This window comes from Columba livia, chromosome 10 (genome assembly GCF_036013475.1).
Source record: "Columba livia isolate bColLiv1 breed racing homer chromosome 10, bColLiv1.pat.W.v2, whole genome shotgun sequence".
Lineage (NCBI taxonomy): Eukaryota > Metazoa > Chordata > Aves > Columbiformes > Columbidae > Columba > Columba livia.
This window is the reverse complement of record NC_088611.1, coordinates 5149399-5172752: the sequence shown is the minus strand read 5'-3', so window position 1 is coordinate 5172752 and position 23354 is coordinate 5149399. Positions and strand designations below refer to the sequence as shown.

Sequence of the window (23354 nt, the reverse complement as noted above, 5' to 3'; positions counted from 1 at the left end):
GTTTAGGCCCTTTCCCCGTGGTACATCACAGCTGAAGGTCTCCCTTGGAGCCCAGAAAGATCATGCGTCCCTCTGCAGCTCTTCCTGGCTGGGAGTCAAATACATGCACGGTGATTTTAATGTGTTTAGTTCAGTTTTATTTCCAGTTTACTAATGAATAAAACCAGGGTTGTGTACAATGATGAGACCTTGTCCTTCAAGGCTCTCTTCACAGTGATTAAAGTTGGGACCCTTTACTGATCCTGTATGTTCCTGTACAGCCTTCACATAAATATAGTCTTTTACCAAGTGAGAACGGTCTCCTGGGTAGCTTGAAAGAATGTATCATTATTTTTATCTGATTTTGTGATGATTCATTGAAAAGGAATTTATATTTGCCTTTTGATATATTTATCATTTTTTCATAGTACGGCCGTCTCTTTGTAGAAGCATTTCTGAAGCTTGCCATGCCTCTGCTGGACTACAGCTTTAAAAAGCACAGGGTAAGCCTTTTGGAGACAGCACAGTCTGGAACCAGTTGGGGAGCATGAGCAGTGCTTGCTAGGAGGAGATTCCTGTCTCTGCTCACATGCTGGTGTGACACTCGTGACACTTCGCTTTACTCTCCACACCTTGCATCTCCAGTAGATAACTCCTTTCCATTACAAATGCAAGATCTGTTCTCATGGATGTTTGAGGGAACGGGGTTATCAAACAGATATCTAGTCACTGCCACTGGACAATGGAAAGCGCTATGTAATTTGTTCAGTAAGAGAGGGCTGATATCCAGAGTTTGTGTTGGATGAGTTTGAAATACCACAGTCCAGATGTATGTTTTATACTTTCCCTCTGGTTCCCCTATTTTTGAAGGCTGTGCTCAAGGCAAGGTGTTACAAGGTTATCTTGATTTTTAATTGCCCAGCTTTCATTGATATGTGTTTATTCCAAACTCTGATTCAAAATCAGTTTCAGTTCAAAGTGCTTGGCCCTATGGCTTGTGGTCATACTTCTATTACCACTTACTTGACTTAGATGCACAGTGCAAGTCTCCTGTGGCTTAATCCTGTTTGTCTGATGTTTCCTGCACACGTGCATCACATCTCTATCCCATAACCCTCTGAAAGGATTGCTAAAATTAATGCTGTTTAATTATTCTTGTTTCCCTTATGGAAAAATCCTTTGAGAATGATTTGCTGGTCGACTTATTTATTGCAGGATGATGTGCAGAGTTTGCTGAAAACCTTGCAGCTGAGTACCAGACAACTTCATCACATGTGTGGCCATTCTAAGGTGAGGTAAATTCGAATTGCAGCACAAACTCCCCTTGCACTGCCTTTCCAGGGCATAGGCAGGTTCTACTTGCAGGACTGCAGATCCAGGCCTAGCAGGAAGAGGTGGTCGCCCAGAGCTGAATCTCACAGTCCCTGGCGTAGCTGCCCTTCCTCAGCTGGTTTGTGTTTACAGCAACTCCATCTGTTCCCTCCTGTCCTAGTTCTCCAAAAACCAGCGCTTCTTTGGTCTGGACAAGCTGGCTTTGGAGTTTATAGTGCACACACATTCCCTGTAGCTAGTGTAAAGGAAATGCATCAGACACTGTGCAAGAAAAAATATTGCGGTGGCTTATTCAACACCTTTCTCATTCTTTCTTCCCTGTGCTTGGGAATTCAGCAATTCCCTGACATGAAACTCCCTGCAGCATTAGTCTGCAGCTGGTGGCTGTCAGCAAGTAACCATCTCCCTTCCTCGGTAGGTAGTTTTGGGGTCCAGCCACTTGTAGCCTTGCTTTTTGCTTTGGACTGGAACGTTGTGATTGTCTGTTGATAACTTCCAGAGATAACTGCTGCTTCACCAGCAGTAGCTTGTACGTGTGTCAGACATACCCCAACATCATGAGCTGCACACACGCCACCAGCAGCAACGCAGCGTCCACCCGTCTGTATGCCAGCAAGATGTGGCTGCCACGAGCAAGCTGGCAGCGGCGTGAAGTCTGTGCGTGAAGAGCTGCGCGTTGTTCTCGAAGAACAGAGCGAGTGACACCAGTCTGTTGCTGAGGTGATGGAGTAAAGGAAAAGGAGATTCTCAAAATAATTCTCCAAGGGTCAGCAGAATTCATCTGACTTAGGTAGAGCAGTTACTAGCCTGTTTCTAAGGTTCATGAGAAAAGCTGAGGCTTCTTCTATTTTTATCCAGAGTGGATATGGTTGTTTGGATTGTTGCAAGACAAAAAATGCTTATCTGAGTTTTATTTGTTAACAAAAGCTAAAAACCAATTTGGCCAAGAAGTTACATAACCTGGGCAAGCTTTGTGGGAATCATGTCCCATCCCTCTCGCCTGTAGGACCAATGGCTTTTTAAACAGGAAGAATACAGGCAAGACTCAACCATAGTCATGTTTTACTGTTTCCTATCTAGATTCACCAAGACATTGGACTGACCAACCACGTGCCCATGCTGAAGAAGTCCCTGGAGCAGTTTGTGTACCGCGTGAAGGCAATGCTGGCGTTCAACCACTGCCAGGAGGCGTTCTGGGTGGGCATCCTGAAGAACAGGGATCTTCAGGTGAGAATCGCTGTCCAGCCTGTGGCAATTAAAACCTGGGAAAGGACAGTGCCCAGACAGCTGTAACTCTGCCCTTATGTGCGGGTAGAGCTTAAAAGGCCAAATTGACCGTGACCGTATTGCAGTCATGCCTAGTGCTGCAGAAATAAGTGTTTTATTTGAAGATGAAGGGCCTGCATCTCTGAGGGCTTCCTTGCAGCACCAAAGGGGTCATTTTCAATGGGTTGTAACGGGTGGGTCTGGGGGGGCAAGAACCACATGCAAAGGGAAGAGGTGAAGGCCACTTGAATGTCTCGTCACACTCTTGTGTGTGGCTTTAACAGAAGCCAGTTCAGGCCATTTTTTTCGTGTTTCACTGCAGAAGCAGGACAGTTGAAACAAAATTTGCTTTTGACTCAAAAGCTTTTTATTTCAGATGGTAACAATGCTGCTTTCTTCTATTCCACCCTCGTATCTGTGGCTGCGCAAACACTCAGTGCAGGTCTTTTCCCTCTAACCTAGGGAGAAGAAATTCAGTCTCAGGTGTCTGAAGAGCAGGACTCGGATGAGGAGGACTCCGCAGAGAGTCCTGCCGAGGTAAGGCCCTCCGGGCCGGCCCGGCTCAGCCCTCGTTATAACGCCGAACAGGCGGGTGCGGGCGGGAGCAGCTCCGGCTCTGACGGCGCCGATCCCCGCAGGAGCGGAGCGGCAGCAGCACGGACGGCAGCGACGAGGACGCGGCGGCCGGGGCGGGCCCCGCTCCCCGGGAGCCCTGAGACACCGGGCGGCGGCGGCGGCGGGTGGGGCCGGGGGCGGCCCCGGGAGGCGGGCGGGAGCGGGCGGCCCCGCGCAGGCGCGGTGCGGCGGCGGCGGCCATGTCGGTGCAGGAGGACCCGGTGCAGCGAGAGATCCACCAGGACTGGGCCAACCGCGAGTACATCGAGGTGATCACCAGCTCCATCAAGAAGATCGCGGATTTCCTCAACTCCTTCGGTGAGGGGGCCGAGGCGGCGCTTGGCGGGAGGGGGCGGCGGGGCGGGCGCCGCGCTCTCTCACCGCCGCCTCCCTGCAGACATGTCGTGCCGGTCCCGGCTGGCCACCCTGAACGAGAAGCTGACGGCGTTGGAGCGCAGGATCGAGTACATCGAGGCCCGGGTGAGCGGCGGGGCGCGGGCGGGCCCGGGGGTGGGTCTGGCCGGCCTGGCCTTGGCTGAGGCGGCTCCTCTTCCCGCAGGTCACCAAGGGCGAGACGCTGACATAGGCCCGGGCCGCCCCGCCGGAGCCCCGCACCGCCCCGCCCCGGGCCCGCCGCCGCCGCCTCTGCTTGTGTTGCCAATAAACCGCTGTGCTCCTGCCCTGCCTGCTCTCTGCCTGCCTGCGGCCGGGCCGCGGGATGCCCGGCTCCCTGCCACCGTCCTGGATGTCCAGAGCCTGCCCTTCATCCCGCCTGGCTCACGGGGCTCGCACCCGGGGGCTGTGACGGGAGGGGACGCACACCCGGGGCTGCTGGCGGCTCTGGGAGGCACCTGACCCCCCGACTCCAGCTGGGAGTCGCAGCAGCAGATCTGGTGATGCTGCTGGTTTGGAGGGTGTCTCAGCCTGCACACCTGGTCAGGGCTGGTGGGGACAGCAGGCTCACGTGCACACGCCACAGGAGAGTGCCCTTTGCTGGCACCTCGGGACAGGTGCTCATTCTCGGAGGCAACTGGCAAGGAAAAGGAAGTATCTCTTCCCTTCCCACCACTCTGTTCATCTCTAGTTTCTCAATGGGCATCTAGAGCTGCAAACTCGCTGCTCATGTTTGTTTGGGTCCACGCAGTTGGTGTGAGTAAAGATCTTTTTGCTTCCCAGCAGACTTCAGATGTCTTGGTATATTATTCTGCAATTGGAAGCCATTTTTTTTAAATTACGGCAGTGTGATGTCTGCAGTGTTTCCTGGGCACCTGGTTAACTTTAATGTTCTTTGCATTTTTGAGCCTGGCAGGTCTGACATCAGCCGGTGGCTCCTCAGCATAGGTCTTCCCCCAAGCTCACAGTTTTGTTTTCCAAAGGAAGTTCTGTGTTTTCCGTTGTTTGAACAAGTGCTCCCCCAAACTTGCCCTCAGCTCACCTACCCAGTTACACTTCACTGGCAGGTTTGGCTACCTCTGGTGTGCGGTCCCACGGGAAACAAGTGCTTCATGCCAACCGCAGAACTCGGAGTGGAGCAACCACAGATCATCGCACTTTCACTCAGGGGTGATACCAAGTGGTGAGAGGTGATGCTGTCACACAACACTAGCAGGTAGAGGTAAAGCACTGATGTCTTTCATCAGAGGCAGTTGCTCTGCGGCCCAGGTACACCCAGAGTACACCTGTGGCCCATGCACTGCTTATTTGGGGTGTGCTGGAGTGGAGTCCTGAGGTCTCTGTCCTTGGAGATAACCCAGTACCTGGCTGGACAAGGTCCTGAACAGCTTGATTTGACTTTAAGGTTAGTCATGGTTCAAATGTGTGGGAGAGGGTGGGGCAAGCTGGAGATCACCAGGTCTGCCTCACTTACCTGAAGGTTTATCACCCAAAGTCTGAGCACGAGACAGAGGGTACCACAGACATCCCGGGACTGTGGCTGTGCCAGGCTGACTGCTTGAGATCCATTGTGTGTTCCTGAGCAGTACGGTGGTGTCTCGCATCCCTTCCTGGTCCCCTGGCAGGCTGTTGTTCTGGTTCTCCCTTTTCCCTCTGACCTCAGGCTTTCCCACAGGAGTAGGTGTTGCCACACGGTGTGACCAAAGCCATTCTGATGCAGGGATCTGTCTCCTGCAGGGTTCCGCTCCTCCCAGCACTCGGCTCAGCCTGTCTGGTTCGTGTCCCAGCAGGGATGCCGGGCAGCTCGCTGTGGAATGGAGAGCTGCCCTTTTCCTTTCAGGGAGTCTCGGGAGTTCCCAAAGTCTCTGCAAGACCTGACTCTCTAGTTTGGCCATCTCTGCGAGGTGAAGAAGTCTCCAGGTCCTCGGGCTGATCCTGCTCCCAGCAACTGCTGCTGGAAAGGCTGTAGCCTTGTAGTAGATGAAGCTTTGATATATTTAAAGCATTCAATTGTTTTTAAGACTCGGGAGTTCTGCTCACCTTTTTTTCTTGTACTGTGTCTTTTTTTGGGATATGATGCCCAGGAACCCACATTAAACTTTTCTGGAGTGGATTTGTGTATTCTAAGTCAGGAGATTGATTTATGTACTGTGTTGGTGGTGTTTTCCCTACCATACATTTAACATAGCAGGAGACGACAATGTGCTTTGTGTCCTCAAAGCTTTACTCTTGTCCTGAGAGAACTAGGTGCTTGGGTGCCCTTGAGCACAACTTGTTCATAGCTGAGACCTTGTGGTGGTCTGAGATCTTTCCCAGGGCCTGAACTGGAGAGCAAGCTGCTTCCAAGCCTCTAATGAAGGTGCCAGATTGAAGCAGTTACATTAGAGCCTGAGCCACATCTGTAGCTTCAGACGGGTCCGCACTCCCAAGATGCAAACAGCAGGGTTTAGCGCTTGCTGCCGGCCCCACAGGCTGCCAGACCTCCCGCGGGGCTGGGAGCAGTCCCGCAGTCCTCATTGCGTTGACAGTTCTGAGGTTTGGAAATAAATGATAGGACTGAATTTTGACCTTGGGAAGGAGGTGAGGGGATACTGTGGTGACATCACCATTTTTCTGATGTCAGAAGAGGGAGGTAGAGCTTGAATGCAAACTGTGCATACCCCATAAAGGTGGTCCTGTCTGATCCAAAGCACATATATTAAGATGAGTGGGTGGATTGGACCAGACTTCTCAAATAATTCTAGCCTCTAGAAAATTAACTTTCGGGCTCTCTAGGTATCTACTGGTAGCAGGGCCTTGATTTTCAGAGACGGCTTCAAAGTCAAATGTACCTTCATACCCTCTATGTTTCAGGCGATTGAACCTGATAGTAATTCAGTGACCTGAGGTGATCTCAAGAGAGGAATGTGTCAGGACACAGGTGAATTGTTGAGGAAGAGCTGCTCATTGTCCCTAATGGCTTTGCCAAGCCTGACTGTTCTTTAGTGTTCCCAGAAGATGGAGTCTGCTTGTGTTCTAGTGCCAAGGCGCTGACAGCAGTGGAAGGCACCTTGAGTAGTTGTCTCTCCCCCCAAAAATAGTAAGATAAATAAGCATCATAGGGATAACGTGTTAAAAGACCAGAAAACTTAAGTAATAGCTGTGGTTGTGACAGGCTGAGGCTTTCAAGTGTGCAGTGTGTACTATGACTGTTGAATCAAGTCATCTTTCTTCAAACCTTCTATTTGGTAGAAGTGGCCTCTTGGCCACGCCAGGTCAGTGAGCTGGGAGAGTCACGGGGGTACGGGAGGTCTCCAGGTTCACTTAGAGCTTTGTCTGGTTCCAAGAAGCTGCTAGCAGTCTTGCTCTGAACTCGGCAAAGCATCAGGACCTGGGACTTGGTCCCGGTGCACATAAAAGCTTTAGGGTCAGCTTCCCTTTCCCCTCATCCTCCCTCTTCCCTTCTGCAGTCTGACACATCCTTGTGCCTTTCCACTTCAAATCACAGAAATGTGAAGCCAGTAATTGACAAGAGCCCTTTTTGGGGGGAGGATTCTCACTGGGTACACCGTGGAGCAAAAGTTTGATAAGGATATCCTGGGGAAACAGTGGATGAATCAAACTCGGAGTCCTGCCAACAGCTCACCTTGACTTGTGTTCACAGGAGATCCATGTGCCTCTGTAGGTACAGAAAGAGCAATCTCAGGAAGTCTCCAGGGACACCTCTGATATTTAGCCTGACTTAAAAGCTGGGTGTGCGTAGTGTGTGCTGCCTGTGGCCCTTGTGGCAGAGAAGGGCACAGATGGTGTCGGAGCTGAGGCTGGGTTAAACATTGCTTTTAACTCAAGAGAAAGGAACTGCAGGAGGGCTCTCTTGCAATAAAATACTGCTTGTGTGTTGGAGAAATGGGTGCAAGAAGTGGATTTACATTACCTCTTAGAGGCCATTCTCCACCCTCTGCTGCTGGTGACTTTACTAACCTTGGCTGTTTCCCCTAATAAAACTGGGATAGCGGTACCTGCTTTGGCTGCCCTAGCTCTGTAAAAAGGTGAGGGTGGACTGTTGACATCCTTTGTGCTGCCTGTCTGCCCAGAAGTGTGTAGGAAAGGGGCTGTAGCAAGGAGGATCAGCAGGAGCAGGGAATGGGCCCTGGGCCTTCCCTGAGCTTCCCAGGTAAGTCCCCCAAGCCTTCCCTGTGCTCCTCCCCAGTCATTTGGGAGCAGGGCAAATGTTTTGTATTAGTAACAACAGACAATTACAGGTGTGATGAAACACATGTTCTTCAAAATACTCTTTAGCCTTGGCTGCTGGTAACAGCACCTGCGGAGGTCAGTAATTCTCCAGAGAGCAACACCGCTCATGCCAGAGCCAAGGGGCTGTGCCAGGCCCCTCCCAGCCCCAGTCTATTGCTTGTTTTTGCATCAGCTGGGAAGAAAATTGATTCTCGGGTCCCGGGCTGTGTGCTGTCTCCTGTATGAACAGGCTGAGGCTGGACACACCACGCCAAGGGCTCCTTTGGTCTCCAGTGATTGGGCTGCCTGCTTATTGTAGGCCCCAAAATCCCTTCATGAGCATGGCGCTGTGGCTGCTCAGGCACCTGCAGTGCTAACTTGCTGCTGCTGCCCCCCAATAAACAGTAGCTCAGCACCCCGGTGTCTCCCATAGTGGTGTTGGTGCCAGTGCCACCTCCACTCCTGGTGCCCCTGGGGCTCATGGCCACCAGCCCCTCCTTCCCCAGGGGTCAGTGTGTGTGCTGCCAGGGCCGCGGTGCCCCATGGCGGAAGATGGGACCTCCCCGTGGCTGCGGGCAGGACAGGCAGCGCCGGGCAGCTGGAGGGCTGGCGCCGGGCAGGCCCCTGGCGCCGGCTGCTCGCGCACGGCCTGGCAGCCTGCCGCGCTGCCGAGCAGACGGTGCCAGCGGCCCAGCGCGGCGGAGCAAGGCCCCATGGATTCGGGAGCTGAGCGGGGCACAGAGGTGGGCAGGGGAGGCTGGGGGCTGCGTGGGTGGGTTCAGCCTCTGTTTGGTGGGTGGGAGTAGGCGGAGGTGTGAGCCATCCCCCCCACCAGCATGCCTCTGCCCCTACCCAGGCGGCCGCCAGCCCTGCTGCCTGCTACCGGGAGCTGAGACGGTTCCCGGCTGTCACCCGTGCAGCCCTTGGCAGCGTCGCGGGGGGACAGACCTTCCTGCTCTACACTGGTGAGTGGTGGGCACAGCAGCTCGGTGCTCTCTGCCTGCGGGCCCGCTGCAGGCAGGCAGTGGCAGCGACGGTCCCGTCCTGCAGAGTGCAGCCGCCACGATGTGCCCCGCCACCGGCTCCTGCGCTTCAGCCGCCACTACAGCCTGCAGCGTACAGCCAGCGGCCTCGCCGTCAGCCAGGCAGCGCTCAGCACCGAGATCCACAACCAGTATGGCACGGACGGGCTGTGGGTTGGGGCGGTGTGGCCGGTGCCCATCGCGTGGCCGGTGCCCACAGCACGTGCCCACCGCAGCCTGCCTCCCTCCCGCCTGCAGGCTCCTCAGCCAGGACTCGCCCTCGGGGCAGCACCGTGCCATGCTCAGCCGATGCCCGCGGCAGGGCCACGAGCTGCTGGAGGTAACGCGGGCTGCCCCAGCCACGGCAGCCTTGTGGCTCCCCAGGCTGGCTGGAGAGCTAGCACGGAGTGGTGGGCACTGCGGCCATGGTGTGCTGGTGCTGACCCCCGTCCCTTCAGGTGTGGGGCAGCAGCGGGCGCAGCCACAGCGTGGACCTGACAGCACTGGGGAAGCACGGGGAGGTGTATGCGGAGGGTAGGGCCCCTGCCCCCTGCACCGTGCCCCCCGCCTGCAGCACAGACAGTGGCCCCAGCGCCTGCCTTGTGCCCGGCTGTGCCTGTGCCAGCCTGGGCTCTGGCACCTCTTTCCATGCCAGGGCCCTTTGCCTGCCTGGCCTGGTCCCACTCGGAGGCACGACTGCTCTATGTGGCTGAGAAGAGCCGACCCAAACCACGGCCCCCCAGCCCCTGGGATGTGCCAGGAGCAGCCAGGCTGGTGAAGGAGGATGAGGATGAGGGGGTGAGTGCCATGTGCTCTGTGAATGTGCCACACACCCTGTGTGTGTGCTGTGTGCCCCATAAGGATGCTGTGCACCCCAGAAGCATGCCATACACCCCACGAGCATACCATGCACAGAGCCCTGTGTCTGGGGCCATGGGGCTGATGGGGCTGTGCCACAGGGCGAGCAGTTCGTGTACCACGAGGACTGGGGGGAGGCGCTGAGCACCCGCAGCGTGCCCGTCCTCTGTGTCCTGGACCTGGCGAGCAGCAGCCTCTCGGTGCTGGAGAACATCCCAGAGCACCTCTCCCCTGGCCAGGTAGGACGGGGGGCAGGGAGAGTGCCGGGGGGGGCAGCCTGGGGCTGTGGGATGAGCTCAGCTGTTGCACAGGCCCTGTGGTCCCCAGATGACAGTGGTGTGGTCTTTGTGGGCTGGTGGCACGAACCCTTCCGCCTGGGGCTCAGAGCCTGCTCCAACAGGAGGTGGGTCCCCCAGCACCACGCCGGGATGCCTGCACTGTGCTGGGTCAGCATGGCGGTGGGGGCCAGCATGCCCATGGGGCTCCAGCCTGACCCACGCCTCCTCCCCAGGTCAGGGATTTTCCACCTGGACCTGGCCAGTGGGTGTTGCGGTGAGTACTGGGATGTGGGGCGTTACTTGGGGGTCCCCGAGGTGCTCAAGCCTGCCACCCACAGAGCTGCTGTCGGCTGAATGTGGTGCTGCCTGCTCCCCCCGGCTGAGCCCCGATGGCCAGCGCCTGCTCTACCTGGAGGGGACTGTGGGGGGGCCCCACCGGCAGTGCCTGCGCCTGCGCATGGTGAGCGGGGCCCTGCGGGTGCTGGGCACGGCTGTGCCACGCTGCACTATGGTGTGGTACCCAGCCTGGGATGTCACAGCCTCCCACTGTGCCCGGCTGGGGCCGGGGGTGGGATCAATCCCCAAGCCCCCCTACCCCAGTTTCCCTGGCTGGGGCCCATCCCTGACCACTGGCTCTCTCCAGCTCACCTGGCAGACAAGGCAGACAGTGACCGTGCTTGAGGTGGTGCAGGAACCCACGGAGGGTGAGTGTGGCACAGTGGGCAGGGCTGGGTGCTGCCAGGGGGATGGGACCCCCCATGCCAGGTGCCCATGGCCCCGGCTCACCATCGCTCTGCCCACTCCCAGCCTTTGCTGGGATCTACACAGAGGAGCTTCCACTGCGGTGCTGGGCAGCCGACAGCCGGCGAGTGGTGCTGAGCACCCCACAGCGGAGCCGTACGGTGAGCCCTGGGGACAGGCGGGTCAGGGATGTGGCTACCATGCCCTGCAGTGACACAGCTGCCTGTGCTCTGCCCCCTTGCAGGACCTGCTGCTCGTGGACACAGAGGCAGCCACTGTCACCAACCTGACAGCAGGTACATGGCACTGGGCTGCCCACAGTGCCCGGTGAGCATCTGTGAGTGCCGATGTGCTCTTTGTCCCCAGAGTCACCCGAAGGGTGCTGGGAGCTGCTCACCCTCCAGTGGGACCTGCTGGTGGCCACCTGCTCAGCCCCAAACCGTCCCCCCAGCCTGGTGAGCGGAGCCATCGCACTGTCTGGCACAACAATGTGGCACGGCAATGCACAGCCAGGCAGAGCATGGCATGGCACAGCATGGCACAGTGTGGCACTGCATGGCACAGCTAGGCATGACCAGGCACAGCATGGCACAGCCATACCCAGCACAGCATTGCAGGGCACAGCCACGGCATAGAATCACAGGATCATAGAACGTCCTGAGTCGGAGGGGACCCATAAGGATCAGTGAGTCCAATTCCTGTCCCTGCACAGGACAACCCCACAGGTCACACCGTGTGTCTGAGGACATTGTCCAGTCTCTTCTCGAACACTGTCAGGCTTGTGGCCGTGACACCTCCCTGGGGAGCCTGTTCATTGTCCAGCACCTCTGGGTGAAGAACCTTTTCCTCATGTTCAACCTAAACCTGCCCTGGCACATGTTCCTGCCATCCCCTTGGGTTCTGTTGTTGGAGAGAAGAGATCAGCACCTGCCCTTCCTCCTCCCCTTGCGAGGAAGCTGTAACTGCAATGAGGTCTCCTCTCAGTCTCCTCCAGCTTGAACAAACCAAGTGACTTCAGCCATTCCTCATACATCTTCCTCTCCAAACCCTTCACCAACTTCCTGGCCCTCTTCTGGACACTCTGCAGTAGCTTAATATCTTTTTTATCCTATGGCACCCAGCCCTGCGCACAGTGAATGCTCCAGGTGAGGCTGCCCCAGCGCAGAGCAGAGCGGGACAGTCCCCTCCGTCCACTGGCACGACACAGCACAGGGGAGCACAGCGTGGCGAGGCACAGCCAGCTCCAGCGCGGTGTTGCATGGCACAGCGTGGCAAGGAACAGCAGAGCTTGGCAAGCGTGCTGGGACCCAGTGCAGCATGGTGTGGCCAAGGACAGCATGGCATGGCACAGAGTGGTGTGACAGGCACAACACGGCACATCCAGACGTGGCATGGGGTGGCATGGCACAGGATGGCACCACAGAGCACTGGCATTGCAGGCACATTGGAGCCAATCACCCCCCAGCAGGGGACAGGGGTGCCCTGTTGCCACCCTTTGCGTGTCCCCAGGTGGTGGCGGTGCTGCCACCAGCAGGACAGGAGCTTCCCCTCTGCTGGGTGCCAGTGGAGGATGCCCCAACAGTGCCCGGTGTCACCTGGAAGACCCTGACGGTCCAGCCACCCTGCAATGGGCAGAGCCGCACTGCACACAGTGAGTGCCTGGGGGCCCCCACCGCACCTGGGTGCTGCTTGGGTGCTGGGGACCCTCAGGAGCAGGGGGAGGGCAGGGTGCTGGGTGCCTGGGGTGGTGGGTGCTGAGCAGGACCTTTCCCTGGTGCAGGCACCCAGACTTTTGAGGCTCTGTTGCTGAGCCCGCCGAACAGCATGGCACCACACCCCCTTGTCGTGTGCCCCCATGGTGAGTGAGGGGAAGGTGGGGACACCCTAGCAGTGCTGATGGCACCCTGGGTGACGTCCCCACCGGCCCCAGGTGGCCCCCATGCAGTCTTTGATGCCCGCTGGCGTCCGAGCATGGCTGCACTGTGCCAGCTGGGCTTCGCCATGCTCCTGGGTGAGTGCTGGGGAGCTTGGGGACACATGGGCCCTGTGCCCTGCCGGAGATGTGGCACCCACGGCCCCCATGTCCCCAGTGAATTACCGTGGCTCCCTGGGTTTCGGCCAGGCCAGCATCACCTCCCTGCTCTCCCGCGTTGGTGAGCAGGATGTGGCGGACACCCAGGTGAGGGGTGCTGGGCTGGGGGTGCTGGATGGGGTGCTGCCGAGGGGGTCTGAGGTTGGGGTGCTGATATGTGGGTGCTCCACGGGCGCAGCTGGCAGTGGAGCAGGCGCTGCATAGCGAGCCCTTGGACCCGCACCGCCTGGCCCTGCTGGCTGGTTCTCATGGAGCCTTCATTGCCCTGCACCTCCTCGCCCGTGAGCCCAAGCGCTACCAAGCCTGTGCCCTGCGTAGCCCTGTCTCCAACCTGCCCGCTCTGCTGGGCACCTCTGACATCCCTGACTGGTGAGTGCTACCCCCTACTCCATGCCACGCCACATCCCCACAGTACCCATGGCTGCCTCTGTGCCACAGGCGCTATGTCTCCCTGGGGCTGCCGTACTCCTTTGAGCGGGTGCCCCGTGCCGAGGAGGTGGCCACCATGCTGCTGCGCTCACCCATTGCCCAGGTGGCCCAGGTAAGGCAGGGGCAGGATGGGTGCGGAGTGCTTGGTGCAGGGCGCTGGGCACCCACTGCTGGCTGTGCTGCAGGTGCAGACGCCAGTGCTGCTGTGTGTGGGTGGCCGGGACCGGCGAGTCAGCCCCACACAGGCTCTGGAGTTGTACCGGGTGCTGCGGGCCAAGGGGGTGCCGGCACGGTGAGTAGGGTTCAGGGGGGTGGGGGCAGGGAAGGAGCCCCCGCGAGCAGCTGAGCATCCCCTGTCCCGTCCCGCAGGCTGCTGTGGTACCCAGAGGGCGGCCACGCGCTCACTGGTGTGGAGACAGAGGCCGATGTCTTTGGGAACTGCGCCTGCTGGTTTCTCCAGCACGTGGGACAGCCCTGGCGGGACAGGATGGACTGGCACAGCACCTAGCACCCACTGCGGCCCTGCGGCTGTGCCGGCCCCAGGGTGACCGCTGGCCCTGGGGACCACACCAGTACCAGAGCAGGATGGAGTGAGCGTTGCCAGGGGCAGGATGGCGTGGGTTGGAGTTTGGAGCTAAATAAATGTCTAAGACTCTGTGCAGCACAGATATCCACAGCCACGCCTTTATTGCATGGTGGCGGCTGTGCCGAGGCTGGGGCTGAGCTGTTTCAGCCCATCTTCATCACCTTGTGGATCCAGTCGACATAGAGGGAGACGCGGATGAAGAGGGCGGGCTGGTCAGTGCGGGCACAGACGCGGGAGGGGGTGATCACCCCCTCCAGCACCCAGCAGTCAGCGGTGAGGCAGGCCAGCGGCCCCCCGTAATCTCCCTGTGGCACACGGTGAGCGGTGTCACCCCCCGGTGCTGGTGCCCGTGGGCTCCCAAGGTGGCGGTCCCCAGCCCCGCTCACCTCGCAGGCCCCCACGCCGGCACGCAGCGGGGCGGTGCACAGCTCGCTCTCCTTCAGGCGCCCGCGCAGCGCCGCGTTACACTCACCGTGGGCCAGCACCGGCAAGCGCGCCACGTTCAGCACGCTGCTGTCCCCCATGCCTGCGGGCAGGTGGCACACGGGGCAGCAGGCAGGGGATGATGGGGCAGGGGATGCACAGATGGGGATGCCACGGGCAGGGGGATGGCATGGCAGGGGGTGTCATGGCTGGGCAGACGCTGTGGGTGGGGGCACACAGCATGCGAGGTGACACCCTTGGAGGAGGAGTGCCCTCCCAGGAGGTACTGCAGGCAGGGGATGTTGGGGTCGGGGAATGCTGTTGCTGGGGAATGGCATGGACAGGAAGATATGGGGAGGAGGATGTTGTGGCAGGGGGATGCTGTGGAAGGGAGATGTCATGGAAGAGGGATGCCACGGACAGGGGGATGCTGTTGGTGGGGGAATGGCATGGGCAGGAAAATGCTATGGAAGGGGGTGTCAAGAAAGGCAGATGTTGTGGACAGGAGGATGCCAGGAACTGGGGAATGCTGCGGGCAGGGAGATGCTGTGGTCAAGGGATGGTCAGGGGATGCCATTACAGGGAGTCCCTGGCAGGGGCTGCCCATGGCAGGTACCTTTGGTTTCCCCCCAGCCAGCAATCTCACAGACAGTGCTGGCGGGCACAACATAGCGCTCAGGTGGCAGGCAGATCAGCGCCACACGTCTGTTCAGAACAGCTGGCCTGCGGCGAGAGGGGCAGCAGGATGTGGTGCCAGCCCGGCCAGCAGCGGGGCACAATGGGGCCCAGGACATGGCTGTTCACCTTGCCAGCTTCAGCATCACCAGCTGGGACTCGGAGGGGCCACAGACAATACGGACGATGGGGATGGTTTGCTGGTCAGGGTCCCCAGGGCCAGGGTCCTTGAAGAGTGTCCCCAGCTGCACCTTGTAGCCCGTCAGGTCGGCATCGCTGCAGGATGGGGATGTGTGGGTGTGGGGGGCTCCCAGCACCCCCCACCCTGGCCATGGCCTTACCAGGAGGAGAAGCACTGGCGTGTGCTGATCACCCACTGCTCCTGCACCAGGGACCCCCCGCAGAAGTGCACGCCGGCCCTGCAGGGACGGGGGGTCAGCTCCTGTTGGGGATGCTGGCCGTGCAGCAGTGCCAGCGGGGCACCCGCTCACCGGTTGCGGATGCTGACGGTCCAGGGCGAGTTGCCGGGCTGGCCACCAACAATGCGCCCTTTCCGCTGCAGTCTCTCATCCCGCCGGCCACACTGCTCGAACGCCACCACATCTGCTGGCAGGGGAGACATCAGCCAGGGCCATGCCACTGGCACCCACCCCACAGCACCCACGGGCCCCCACCTGCGTTCTCCAGGACAGAGGGCACTGCACTGCCGGCTGTGGAGAAAAAGGAGAGGGTGGCATTGGGGTGGGACCCAGCCACCCTGCAGGGACCAAAACCACCCAGGGGGTGGCTGGGGTCCCCCTTGGCTCCACAGGGTGTTGGCTTGTGCTCACAGCAGGGCTTGATGGCACAGTAGTCGAAAGGGGTGCGAGGGTCCATGGTGTAGCACCAGGGGCCATGGCTGTCGTTATCGGGGTTGCGGCAGTAGTTCTCCTCCAAGTGTGCCTCAGGGTGGGTGACGGGCGAGATCCTGCCGGGAAGAAGTCACCATCTCCATCCTCATCCTTGTCCCCATTCCCACATGCTGCCCAGCACGCTCCCTCACACACTCACTGGGGCATGTGGGGCGCCTGGGCAGCCCACGGCTGGCAGGTGATGCCCTGGCGTGTCTTGCTGATGTGGCCGTGGTAGTGCTCCCCGTGGCCGTGGTAGCACTCTGGCGACAGGCAGAGAGGGCTGGCACCCCTGGCAGGCACCCCGGGGACGGGTGCCTGGGGGCAGCTCACCTTGAGTGCTCAGCTCATCGGAGCAGCGGCGGATGTGGAAGCAGAAGGCGATGCGGATGGTGGGGCGGGCAGTGAAGCACCACGGTGCCTCTGAGCCGTCGGGGTTGCGGCAGTAGTTCTCCTGCAGGTCCCTGGCGCAGGGGCCGTGTGGGTGTCTCCCCCCTGGTCCTGTACCCATGGGTGCTGCCTACCACCGCCCTCCCTGGGTGCACCTCCTCCACCCCCTTACTTGCATGGGTACTTCTCAGGCACGAAGTGGTGCTGGTGGGGGGTCTGGGCGTCCCAGCGCTGGCAGGGGATCCCCGACACGGTGATGTTCACCCGGCCCCGGTAGCCTTCGCCCTTGCCCCTGAAGCAGCTGGTTGTGACATTGAGGGGCCGCGGGCGTTTTTCTGCTTGTGGGGCAGGAGTGGGGCAGAGCGCAGGGTGAGGGTGGCACCTGGGACACCTGGCCTGTGCCACGCGGTGCCACCAGTGGGGACTTACTGCAGATGCGGATGCGGCAGTACTCGCGCTCCCGGCTGGGGTCGGTGGTGTAGCACCAGGGCCGCTCAGAGCTGTCGGGGTTGCGGCAGTAGTTGTCATCCAGACCCTTGTCAGGGTACCTGGGCCGGAGACGGGGAGCAGTGGTTGAAGGTGCCACCACTGCCCCGGCACCTGGCGTGGCTGGGGCACTGTGCACTGCCCAGGGCCAGGGGCCGGTACTTGTCAGGGTGGTAGGGGTGCTTGTGCGGGTGTTGCAGGTCCCAGCGCTGGCACTCGGTCCCCGACTCGGTGTGGTCCACGGTGCCACGGTAGTCCTCCCCGTTGCAGGTCATGCAGACAGCTGCTGACAGCCAGGGGGGCTAAGTGGGCGGTGGGGGGGACAGAAAGCATGGGGTGTCCCTGGTCAGTGGCACTCACCGTCCTCACACTTCTTGATGCCGCAGCTCTGGTGCCGGACGTTGGGGTCGACGGTGTAACACCACGGGCCCCGCTTGTCCTGGTCGGGATTTCGGCAGTAATTTTCCTCCAGCTTGTTGCGGGGGGATGGCAGGAACCTGCCGGCAGCAGGATGGGTAGGAGGGCTGCCGGGAGCCCCTCGCCTCGTGGCCAGCTCAGCCACAATGATGTTTCACCCCTGGTCAGTGCCATTGCCTCCGTGCTGTCCCCATCACCCCCACGCTGTTCCTGTTGCCCCCACGTTGTCCCCAGCCCATTCCCCACTGCCCCACACTGCCCAGGGCCACTGACACGTGTCACGGGGCAGCTGGGGACATGGGGGCACCTGTGGTCATGGGGTGTTGTGGCTTGCCAGTGCTGGCAGCGCAGACCCTTCTCCGTCATGGCCCGTGTGCCACGGTAGCTGCTGCCATCGTCCACAATGCAGTCCCGCAGGTAGTCTGCGCAGAGCCGGGCACCGTGTCAGAGCCCAGGACCGAGCTGTGGCACGTGGGCAGTGGGGGGCCTCGTGCTGGGTGGCCCATGCCCAGTTTGTGGTGCCCCCATGCTCACCCATGGCACCAGCCCACCTTTCTTCTGGTACAAGTCATAGTGGATGTTTTTCTGCAGCTGGACACGGGGTGAGTGCTGGGTCCAGGGAAGCAGTTGGCACAGCTGGCTCTGCCGGTTGTAGTGGAAAGCCCTGTGAGGAACAGCAGGAGCACCGTGTGGGGCCAGGACCCGTGGGCACACACATGGGCACACATATGGGCCCAAGCACATGGCGTGACCCCACTGTCACGGCCCCTGCCCTCCCACCCGCGCCATGGCACCACCACGTCCCGCTCACCGGCAAGCGAGGCTGGCAGCACAGTGCTGGGCACACTGCCCCACAGAGCCCCGCTCTGGCAGCAGCAGTGCTGGGTCCGTGGGCACTGCTGGGTTTGCGGGCACCGCCACCAGCTCCGTGGCTCGCAGGCGCTGGAAGTCATTGAGGGGCGAGCGGTGGCCTGGGCAGCATGGCAGGAGCTCAGCCTGGGGACACAACGGGCACACCCCGGCCGCACGGAGCACGGGACCCATGTCCCGCGGAGCAGAGGGGTCCCTGCCCTACAGGGCACCCGCTGCAGCCCCCGGTTCCTGCAGCCCCCGGTTCCTGCTCCCCCCGCGCCCTCCAGCTCCACGGCGGCCCAGCCCGGGGCCCTACCTGAGCCCAGGGCCGCGGCCAGGGCGAGCAGGACGCCCAGCACAGGCGGCATGGCGGCGTCCCCGGGGCTGCTGCCGCGCCGGGCCGGCCCCCGGCAAATATTTGCCCGCGGGCTCGGGGCCAGCGGGGCCGGGGTCACCCCGCGGCGCGGCCGCACGTGGGGCGCGGGGCGGGGCCTGCGAGGCTGGGGGCGGGGACTAAAGGGCGGGGGCGGGGTCAGTTGGGCTGTGGGCGGGGCTTGGAGCGGGGCCAGAAGGGAGCGGATGGGGCGGCGGGGCGGGGCCGCGGGGAGGGCGGGGCCGCGTGGGACGGCCGCAGCGCGAGGGGGGAGGCGGGGCCCCGAGCGGCCAGGTGGGGCGGGGCGGAGGGGGCGGGGCGGACTCGGCCGCCGGGCGCCCATTGGCCGCGGCGCGCTCGTGCCGCCCGTTGCTAGGCGCCGCGCGCCCCGCCCCCAGGTACGTGCCCGCGCGGGGTCGCGCTCGCGCCGCGCCGCCCGCTCGGTGCGTCGGGGCCGCTGGCGGCGAGAGCCGGCGGGGAGCGGCCTCCGGGCCCGGCCGTCGCACGGTGAGGGGCCGCGGGGACGGGGGGGCTCGGCCTCTGCCCGGCGGCGGCAGCGCGGAGCTGCGACGGCACCTGCCGGGCCGCCCTGCCCTTGGCCTACCGGGTGGGCTGGGGCCGGGAGCGGGGCCGGGAGCGGCGGCGCGGCCTGGGCAGACGCGCGGCGGGCTCGGCCTCCCGGTGCGCGGGCAGCAGGTCGGCCCGGCGGGGGCGGCCCGGCGCCGCCTCAGCCCCGGCGCCCCCTCCGCGGCCTGCCGGGGCCGGGCGCGGGCGGCGGCCTGGGCTGCTGCGGGGTCCGGCCTCTGTGCCACTGTCCCCGCCGCGTTCGCTTCCCCCTTCGCAGTGTTTTCCCGCCGCCGGGGCCACTCTTCGGGCGCCGGCCAGGGCCTGGGTGGGCGCCGCGCCCAGGGGTGCCCGGCGGGGCTGGCCCTGCCGGCGGGCGGCAGGCGGAGTGGGCCTGGCCCGGGGCACCGAGCGGCTGTGCCGGGTTGGGCTGTACCGGACGAGGCGTGAGGCTTCACTGCAGCCGCCGGCGGGGGCGGTGGGAGCGGCCCAGGTGCTGGAGGTGGCGGCAGCCGGTCCCGCATGTGCCCTGGTTCCTGGCGAGGTGTGCCGGAGCGCGGGCGGGATTCCCGGGCTCGGCCCGTCGGCGTGTGCGGGATCCCGGCGGCTCTCCGCGGGACCGGCCTGGCTCCGCGGGAGTGCAGGTGGATTTGCAGGTGCCCGGCGGAGTTGGTGTCTGCCCGGGTGTGCTCCGTTCAGGGACCCGGGCAGCCCCGTGGCCCCCGGCCCCGCCGTGGGACGGGCTCCTCTGGCCCGGGCTCGGTGGGGCCCGGGGGCTCCGGGGACCGACGTTGGGCTGGGCACTGCGAGTAGGGGCTGTTTGGGCCTAATAGACGCACAGCCAAACTTTTATCAGCGGTGCAGGTGACTAAATGCAATTAAATAGTTCTGCTGCACAAAAACGTGTAGATGCAGAACATTCCTTGTGGCCACCCTGGCTCCTCAGAAGCAACAGGCTGTGGAGGGGCTCACCCGAGACTCTGGCGCCCGTCAAGTCAACAAGTATGAGTTTAGTAAGTTTTGCTGCAGGTTTGCAAGTCGCAAACTCACGGAGTGTGTTTTTAGAGCTTAACTTGGTCTCCGCTGCTTGGAGTGGGAAGGCGCAGGCAGGGGACGTGGGAGCTGGCAGCAGGGCTTGTGCTCACTCCCTGCAGGGCTGTGTCTCCCTTGGACCTGGAGCTTTGGCTCTTAGGCTTGGGAAAATGGCACTGATATTGCTCACCCGTCCAAAATGAGACTAAAATCCTTTTTTATATATATATAAAAAGACCAAGTATTCATCTGTCTTCTCTCAGCCCCTCCAGGCAGGGGCTTCTTTCCACCATTTGCTGCTGTTATAGGATGGACCGCTAGCATCTCTAGCCTTGGGAATACTGTGCTTAACAAAATTTGTTGTTTAACTTTATGTATAGAATGCTGTCTCTTCCCATGTTTAGCTTTACAGATTCCTTTCCTCACTTTGAGAGTTTCTAATTCAGTACAGTTTTCTTCACGCAGTCTCTGCCACTATTCTGAGCATCCTAAACCACTTATTCATTCTTCCCGATGCTTGTCATTGCACTCTTCTATCCTAAATATAGGGTAGTATGCCAACGGGAGAAGCTTGAGAGCGAGCTGAAGTGCTGGGAACACCACTGTTTACTCAGAGGAGTAATCAGCAAAGCCTGGCTGATTCCAGGTCGCGCCGTCTTCTTGCTGCAGGAGTTTGCACTCACTTATTCGAGAATTTGTGCCAGCTCCCAAAAAACTAGAAGATGTTGTTTATGGCGCATATGAGTTTAGAAATACCCATTTCTTTCAGCATCATGTAAACTTGGTAGTAAATTCTGCTTATTTGCTGATATTAGGCCTGGAGAATTATCAAAAGCTGTGGGGCTGATATCAGTAAAGGTGTTCTGTGCCTTGCTGTAGGTCTTGTATGGGATTTATTAACACCAGGTACTTCTTTGCTTCTAGGAACAGCTGGTACTCATTGCTAGTTCAAGTGCTGCTTGTCCCCTTCTTTCTCCTCTTGTCTCTCATTGCCCAGTGTGCTGGGCTCAGCTGCTACAAGAAATGAAGGAGGATGCGTGACAGAGTGAGACCTTTTGTCAGCTTCAGCTGTGAAGTGCACAGTTAGAATTGGCTCAAAGCTCTGACCGTAACTTGTCTTCCACGGGCAGCTGGTCCGGAGGAATTCTTGTGTGTCTCTTGCTGTGTGGGTAACGTAGGAAGGAGCGCTGCGTCCTGGCCAGTGTGAGCATGCCGGCTGAGAAGCCTCGGTGGTGCTTTGCACTAGAGAGCAGCGGTCCTGCTTGGGCCTGATGAAGAATGGAACCACGTGGGTGCAGCAGTGGGTCCTGTGGGGATTTCCGTGCTTTGGTGTCTGTGCCACAGGTGTGAGCTGCAGCGTGTTGTCAGCCTGGCAGGGAAGGTGTGATTGTTCTGCCCTGGCACGAGGGGTGTTGCTTAACAGTGGGAATGGTGTCTCCTCAACTCTTCCATGTCCCTTGGACAGATAACAAGAGAGATTGTCCTGGAGAGAGACCAGGGTGCTGTGCCAGCCTGGGGAGGAACTCCAGCTGACAGCAGGGAAACCGTCTGTCTCCTTTCGGCAATGGCAGCTGTCTGAAAAGTTTTGTTATGAGGATGATTTTGGATGGTTTCTGCCTTTCCTCCCATTACCTGAGGAATAGTAGAGAGGATTTCATTCTAGTAATGGTTAGTTTGAATGAGGAAAATGCAAACTCTGAATTCTCCTTGGGCAAACAGGGGTCACATAAATAAATGCCTCTGACATTCTTTGTGGTGCTTGTAGACTGTCTACCAATTACTTCTGGTCTCTTGCAGAATCAGTGGGAGGCTGTCAATCCTTCAGCGCCGAGTACTTCGGCAGTGATTTGGGAGAAATACAAATAAACACGTTTGGATTGACCTACTGTATCTGAGCTCTTGGTATGCTGGAAATGTTTGTTCTTAGGATGTTTGTGTGGTCTGGAGAGCTCTGTACCTTAAACCCGATTCAAAGAGGTCTATGACCATGTTTAAGCTGTGAAAAAAAAAAAAAAAATCAGCCTGAAGAACCTGTACTTCTAGGGCTTGCTTGTGAGATTGCTCAAGTCTGAGCAAACTACTGGTGCTGCTGAAAGGAAAGTTAATATATTAACCTGCATGAATACACTAGGTAGGTGCGCTTCCTAGTCTAATGTGTTTTTCTGTCTGTGTATCTCCCTGCACTTATCCATTTGCTTAAACTGTCACTCGCTCAGCTTTTCTGGGATAGAAGTTTGGCTTGCTGGTGGGAAAGATGGTTGTATATATTTGATGTTTCTACTTTTATTGTTGCTGTACTGTTAGTGGGCATCTGAGCTGATCTGCTGGTGCAACTCAGTCCAGAGATGGTCTGAGGCCCATGGCCAGGCAGACCTGCTCCCTTTCCCTTGCTGTGCCTGCTGGGTCCATGTACTTGTCTCCTGGGGACCAGCAGAAAGGTCCCAGCACTCGCACGTGGTTCGTGAGCTGTTCTGGGTGTCTGGTGATGAGATGGGGGAAGGTGTGCAGTGTGGCTTTGATCGGGGTGTGGGCAGGCAATGGGGGCCCGTTCTGTCAGCAGTGATGTGCTCATATGGACGCATGTCTTGAAACCACAGCCTGAGTTAAAGCTGGAGCTTCTTGCCTGGTGATGGTTCTGCCTGAGCTATTTGTTGGGATGCAAGTGATATAAGGCATGTACCCTCTTTTCCCAAGTGCTGTGTCCTGCTCAAGGTCACCACAACCCAGCAGTGTTGTTATCCGGGAGCCAGGCTTGATGCACGTTAGGAAATTCCCCGGAATATCTGCCGATGGCAGCGGCGCAGCCTTGCGGCTCTTCCACGTCCCTGGGCAGCATGCTGGGACCCCAGAGCTGGAAGTGGGGGTCTGCTGGGCCACCATGCGCTCACTACAGCCACCGAAACCTTGACACAAGTGGTGTTCTGCCATGTGGCCTCCTGCGTCACTGGCAGGTCACGTCAGCCCTGGTGGCACCACGGCCGTGCTGGCCGCGGTGCCGTGAGCAGCTGAGAGTGGTGTGCATGGGCCGGCCGAGCGGGCGCGGGACTCCCTGCTTTCCAGAGGAGAGGTCTGGCCTCCAGGCACACGGTTGTGGCTGTGGTGTTTGCAGTCGTCTTGCTGAGCTGATATATCTATTTTTTCCCTATGTTAACTTTCTGCAAGTTAGTGACCTGAGTTGTCCCTGGAAGGAGCCTGTCGGCAGCTGGCAGCGTGGGTGGGGAGGAACCGAGGCCCAGGCCGGAGGAGCAGGGAGAGGTGGCCGTGGTCCTGTGCTGTGGGGTGGTGGGTTAGCTCAGGACAAACCTCATGCCTTGGTGCCCTTCAAAGGGCCCTTCTCTTTCTGTGCTTTCAGCTGTGCCCTCCTGCCTCCTCCCATGTGCCAGCTGTGGTGCTGAGCTGGTGCATTGACAAACTGATGCTGTTAATTTGGCATAAAATTGTTCTTTTTT

General features: G+C 59.6%; 5 protein-coding genes across 14 annotated transcripts in view; 4 read left to right on the top strand and 1 right to left on the bottom strand.

Moving 5' to 3' along the window:
* The window catches only part of FANCD2 (FA complementation group D2), a 44337-nt gene extending 40979 nt beyond the window's left edge, over positions 1-3358 (top strand). The window contains exons 40-44 of the mRNA XM_065075030.1: positions 408-482; positions 1195-1269; positions 2392-2538; positions 3040-3114; positions 3216-3358. Of these exons, the coding sequence (XP_064931102.1) occupies positions 408-482; positions 1195-1269; positions 2392-2538; positions 3040-3114; positions 3216-3293 (450 nt within the window). The 3' untranslated portion in view covers positions 3294-3358. The remainder of the gene's footprint in view (positions 1-407; positions 483-1194; positions 1270-2391; positions 2539-3039; positions 3115-3215) is intronic.
* On the top strand, positions 3333-4372 carry BRK1 (BRICK1 subunit of SCAR/WAVE actin nucleating complex). Its single transcript, XM_065075041.1, has 3 exons — positions 3333-3510; positions 3590-3672; positions 3752-4372. Exons 1-3 carry the CDS (start codon positions 3393-3395, stop codon positions 3776-3778), a joined length of 228 nt encoding a protein of 75 aa, XP_064931113.1. The 5' UTR covers positions 3333-3392; the 3' UTR covers positions 3779-4372.
* A 3209-nt stretch (positions 4373-7581) lies between these two features.
* On the top strand, positions 7582-13894 carry LOC135580446 (acylamino-acid-releasing enzyme-like). 3 transcript variants are annotated; one of them, XM_065075034.1, is made up of 22 exons: positions 7582-8540; positions 8654-8762; positions 8848-8971; positions 9078-9159; positions 9278-9353; positions 9475-9617; positions 9779-9916; positions 9989-10080; positions 10189-10229; positions 10294-10415; positions 10599-10659; positions 10763-10857; positions 10941-10992; positions 11063-11151; positions 12206-12347; positions 12477-12554; positions 12627-12707; positions 12787-12875; positions 12967-13157; positions 13227-13329; positions 13403-13509; positions 13587-13894. In XM_065075034.1, exons 1-22 carry the CDS (start codon positions 8340-8342, stop codon positions 13723-13725), a joined length of 2355 nt encoding a protein of 784 aa, XP_064931106.1. In that variant the 5' UTR covers positions 7582-8339; the 3' UTR covers positions 13726-13894. The 3 variants fall into 3 exon arrangements, with proteins under 3 accessions (XP_064931106.1, XP_064931107.1, XP_064931105.1); XM_065075035.1 differs by lacking the exon at positions 10294-10415 and having other exon boundaries at positions 10005-10080; XM_065075033.1 differs by having other exon boundaries at positions 10005-10080; positions 10189-10415.
* On the bottom strand, positions 13875-18427 carry MST1 (macrophage stimulating 1). Of its 2 annotated transcripts, none has more exons than XM_065075036.1 (18): positions 18253-18427; positions 17896-18055; positions 17636-17748; positions 17392-17506; positions 17028-17164; positions 16830-16950; positions 16611-16729; positions 16354-16519; positions 16125-16255; positions 15952-16054; positions 15732-15868; positions 15576-15611; positions 15393-15504; positions 15243-15320; positions 15031-15177; positions 14843-14949; positions 14190-14329; positions 13875-14108 (listed from the first exon to the last, which is right to left on the bottom strand). In XM_065075036.1, the coding sequence occupies exons 1-18, from the start codon at positions 18302-18304 to the stop codon at positions 13947-13949; spliced, it is 2136 nt and encodes a 711-aa protein (XP_064931108.1). In that variant the 5' UTR covers positions 18305-18427; the 3' UTR covers positions 13875-13946. The 2 variants fall into 2 exon arrangements, with proteins under 2 accessions (XP_064931108.1, XP_064931109.1); XM_065075037.1 differs by having other exon boundaries at positions 16354-16516.
* Positions 18428-18655: 228 nt separating this feature from the next.
* DAG1 (dystroglycan 1) overlaps positions 18656-23354 on the top strand; it is a 49987-nt gene continuing 45288 nt past the window's right edge. The window contains exon 1 of one of the 7 annotated variants that reach the window (XM_065075000.1): positions 18656-18707. The gene's annotated coding sequence lies outside the window, so the exon portion shown is untranslated. Of the gene's footprint in view, positions 18817-21014; positions 21250-21964; positions 22037-23354 lie in introns of those variants that run through there. The other 6 variants (XM_065074990.1, XM_065074992.1, XM_065075004.1 and 3 more) reach the window with 6 other exon arrangements.

Bases quoted from the DNA above. Each gene is read 5' to 3' on its own strand.
- BRK1 (XM_065075041.1), top strand. From the start codon at position 3,393: ATGTCGGTGCAGGAGGACCCGGTGCAGCGAGAGATCCACCAGGACTGG. The intron at 3,511-3,589 runs GTGAGGGGGCCG...GCCTCCCTGCAG, and splicing joins GGATTTCCTCAACTCCTTCG to ACATGTCGTGCCGGTCCCGG. The intron at 3,673-3,751 runs GTGAGCGGCGGG...CTCTTCCCGCAG, and splicing joins TCGAGTACATCGAGGCCCGG to GTCACCAAGGGCGAGACGCT.
- LOC135580446 (XM_065075033.1), top strand. From the start codon at position 8,340: ATGGCGGAAGATGGGACCTCCCCGTGGCTGCGGGCAGGACAGGCAGCG. The intron at 8,972-9,077 runs GTATGGCACGGA...TCCCGCCTGCAG, and splicing joins AGCACCGAGATCCACAACCA to GCTCCTCAGCCAGGACTCGC. The intron at 13,510-13,586 runs GTGAGTAGGGTT...CCCGTCCCGCAG, and splicing joins GCCAAGGGGGTGCCGGCACG to GCTGCTGTGGTACCCAGAGG.
- MST1 (XM_065075036.1), bottom strand. From the start codon at position 18,304: ATGCCGCCTGTGCTGGGCGTCCTGCTCGCCCTGGCCGCGGCCCTGGGC. The intron at 16,951-17,027 runs GTGAGTGCCACT...GGCTGTCAGCAG, and splicing joins CATCAAGAAGTGTGAGGACG to CTGTCTGCATGACCTGCAAC. The intron at 16,730-16,829 runs GTACCGGCCCCT...TCTCCGGCCCAG, and splicing joins CACCCCTACCACCCTGACAA to GTACCCTGACAAGGGTCTGG.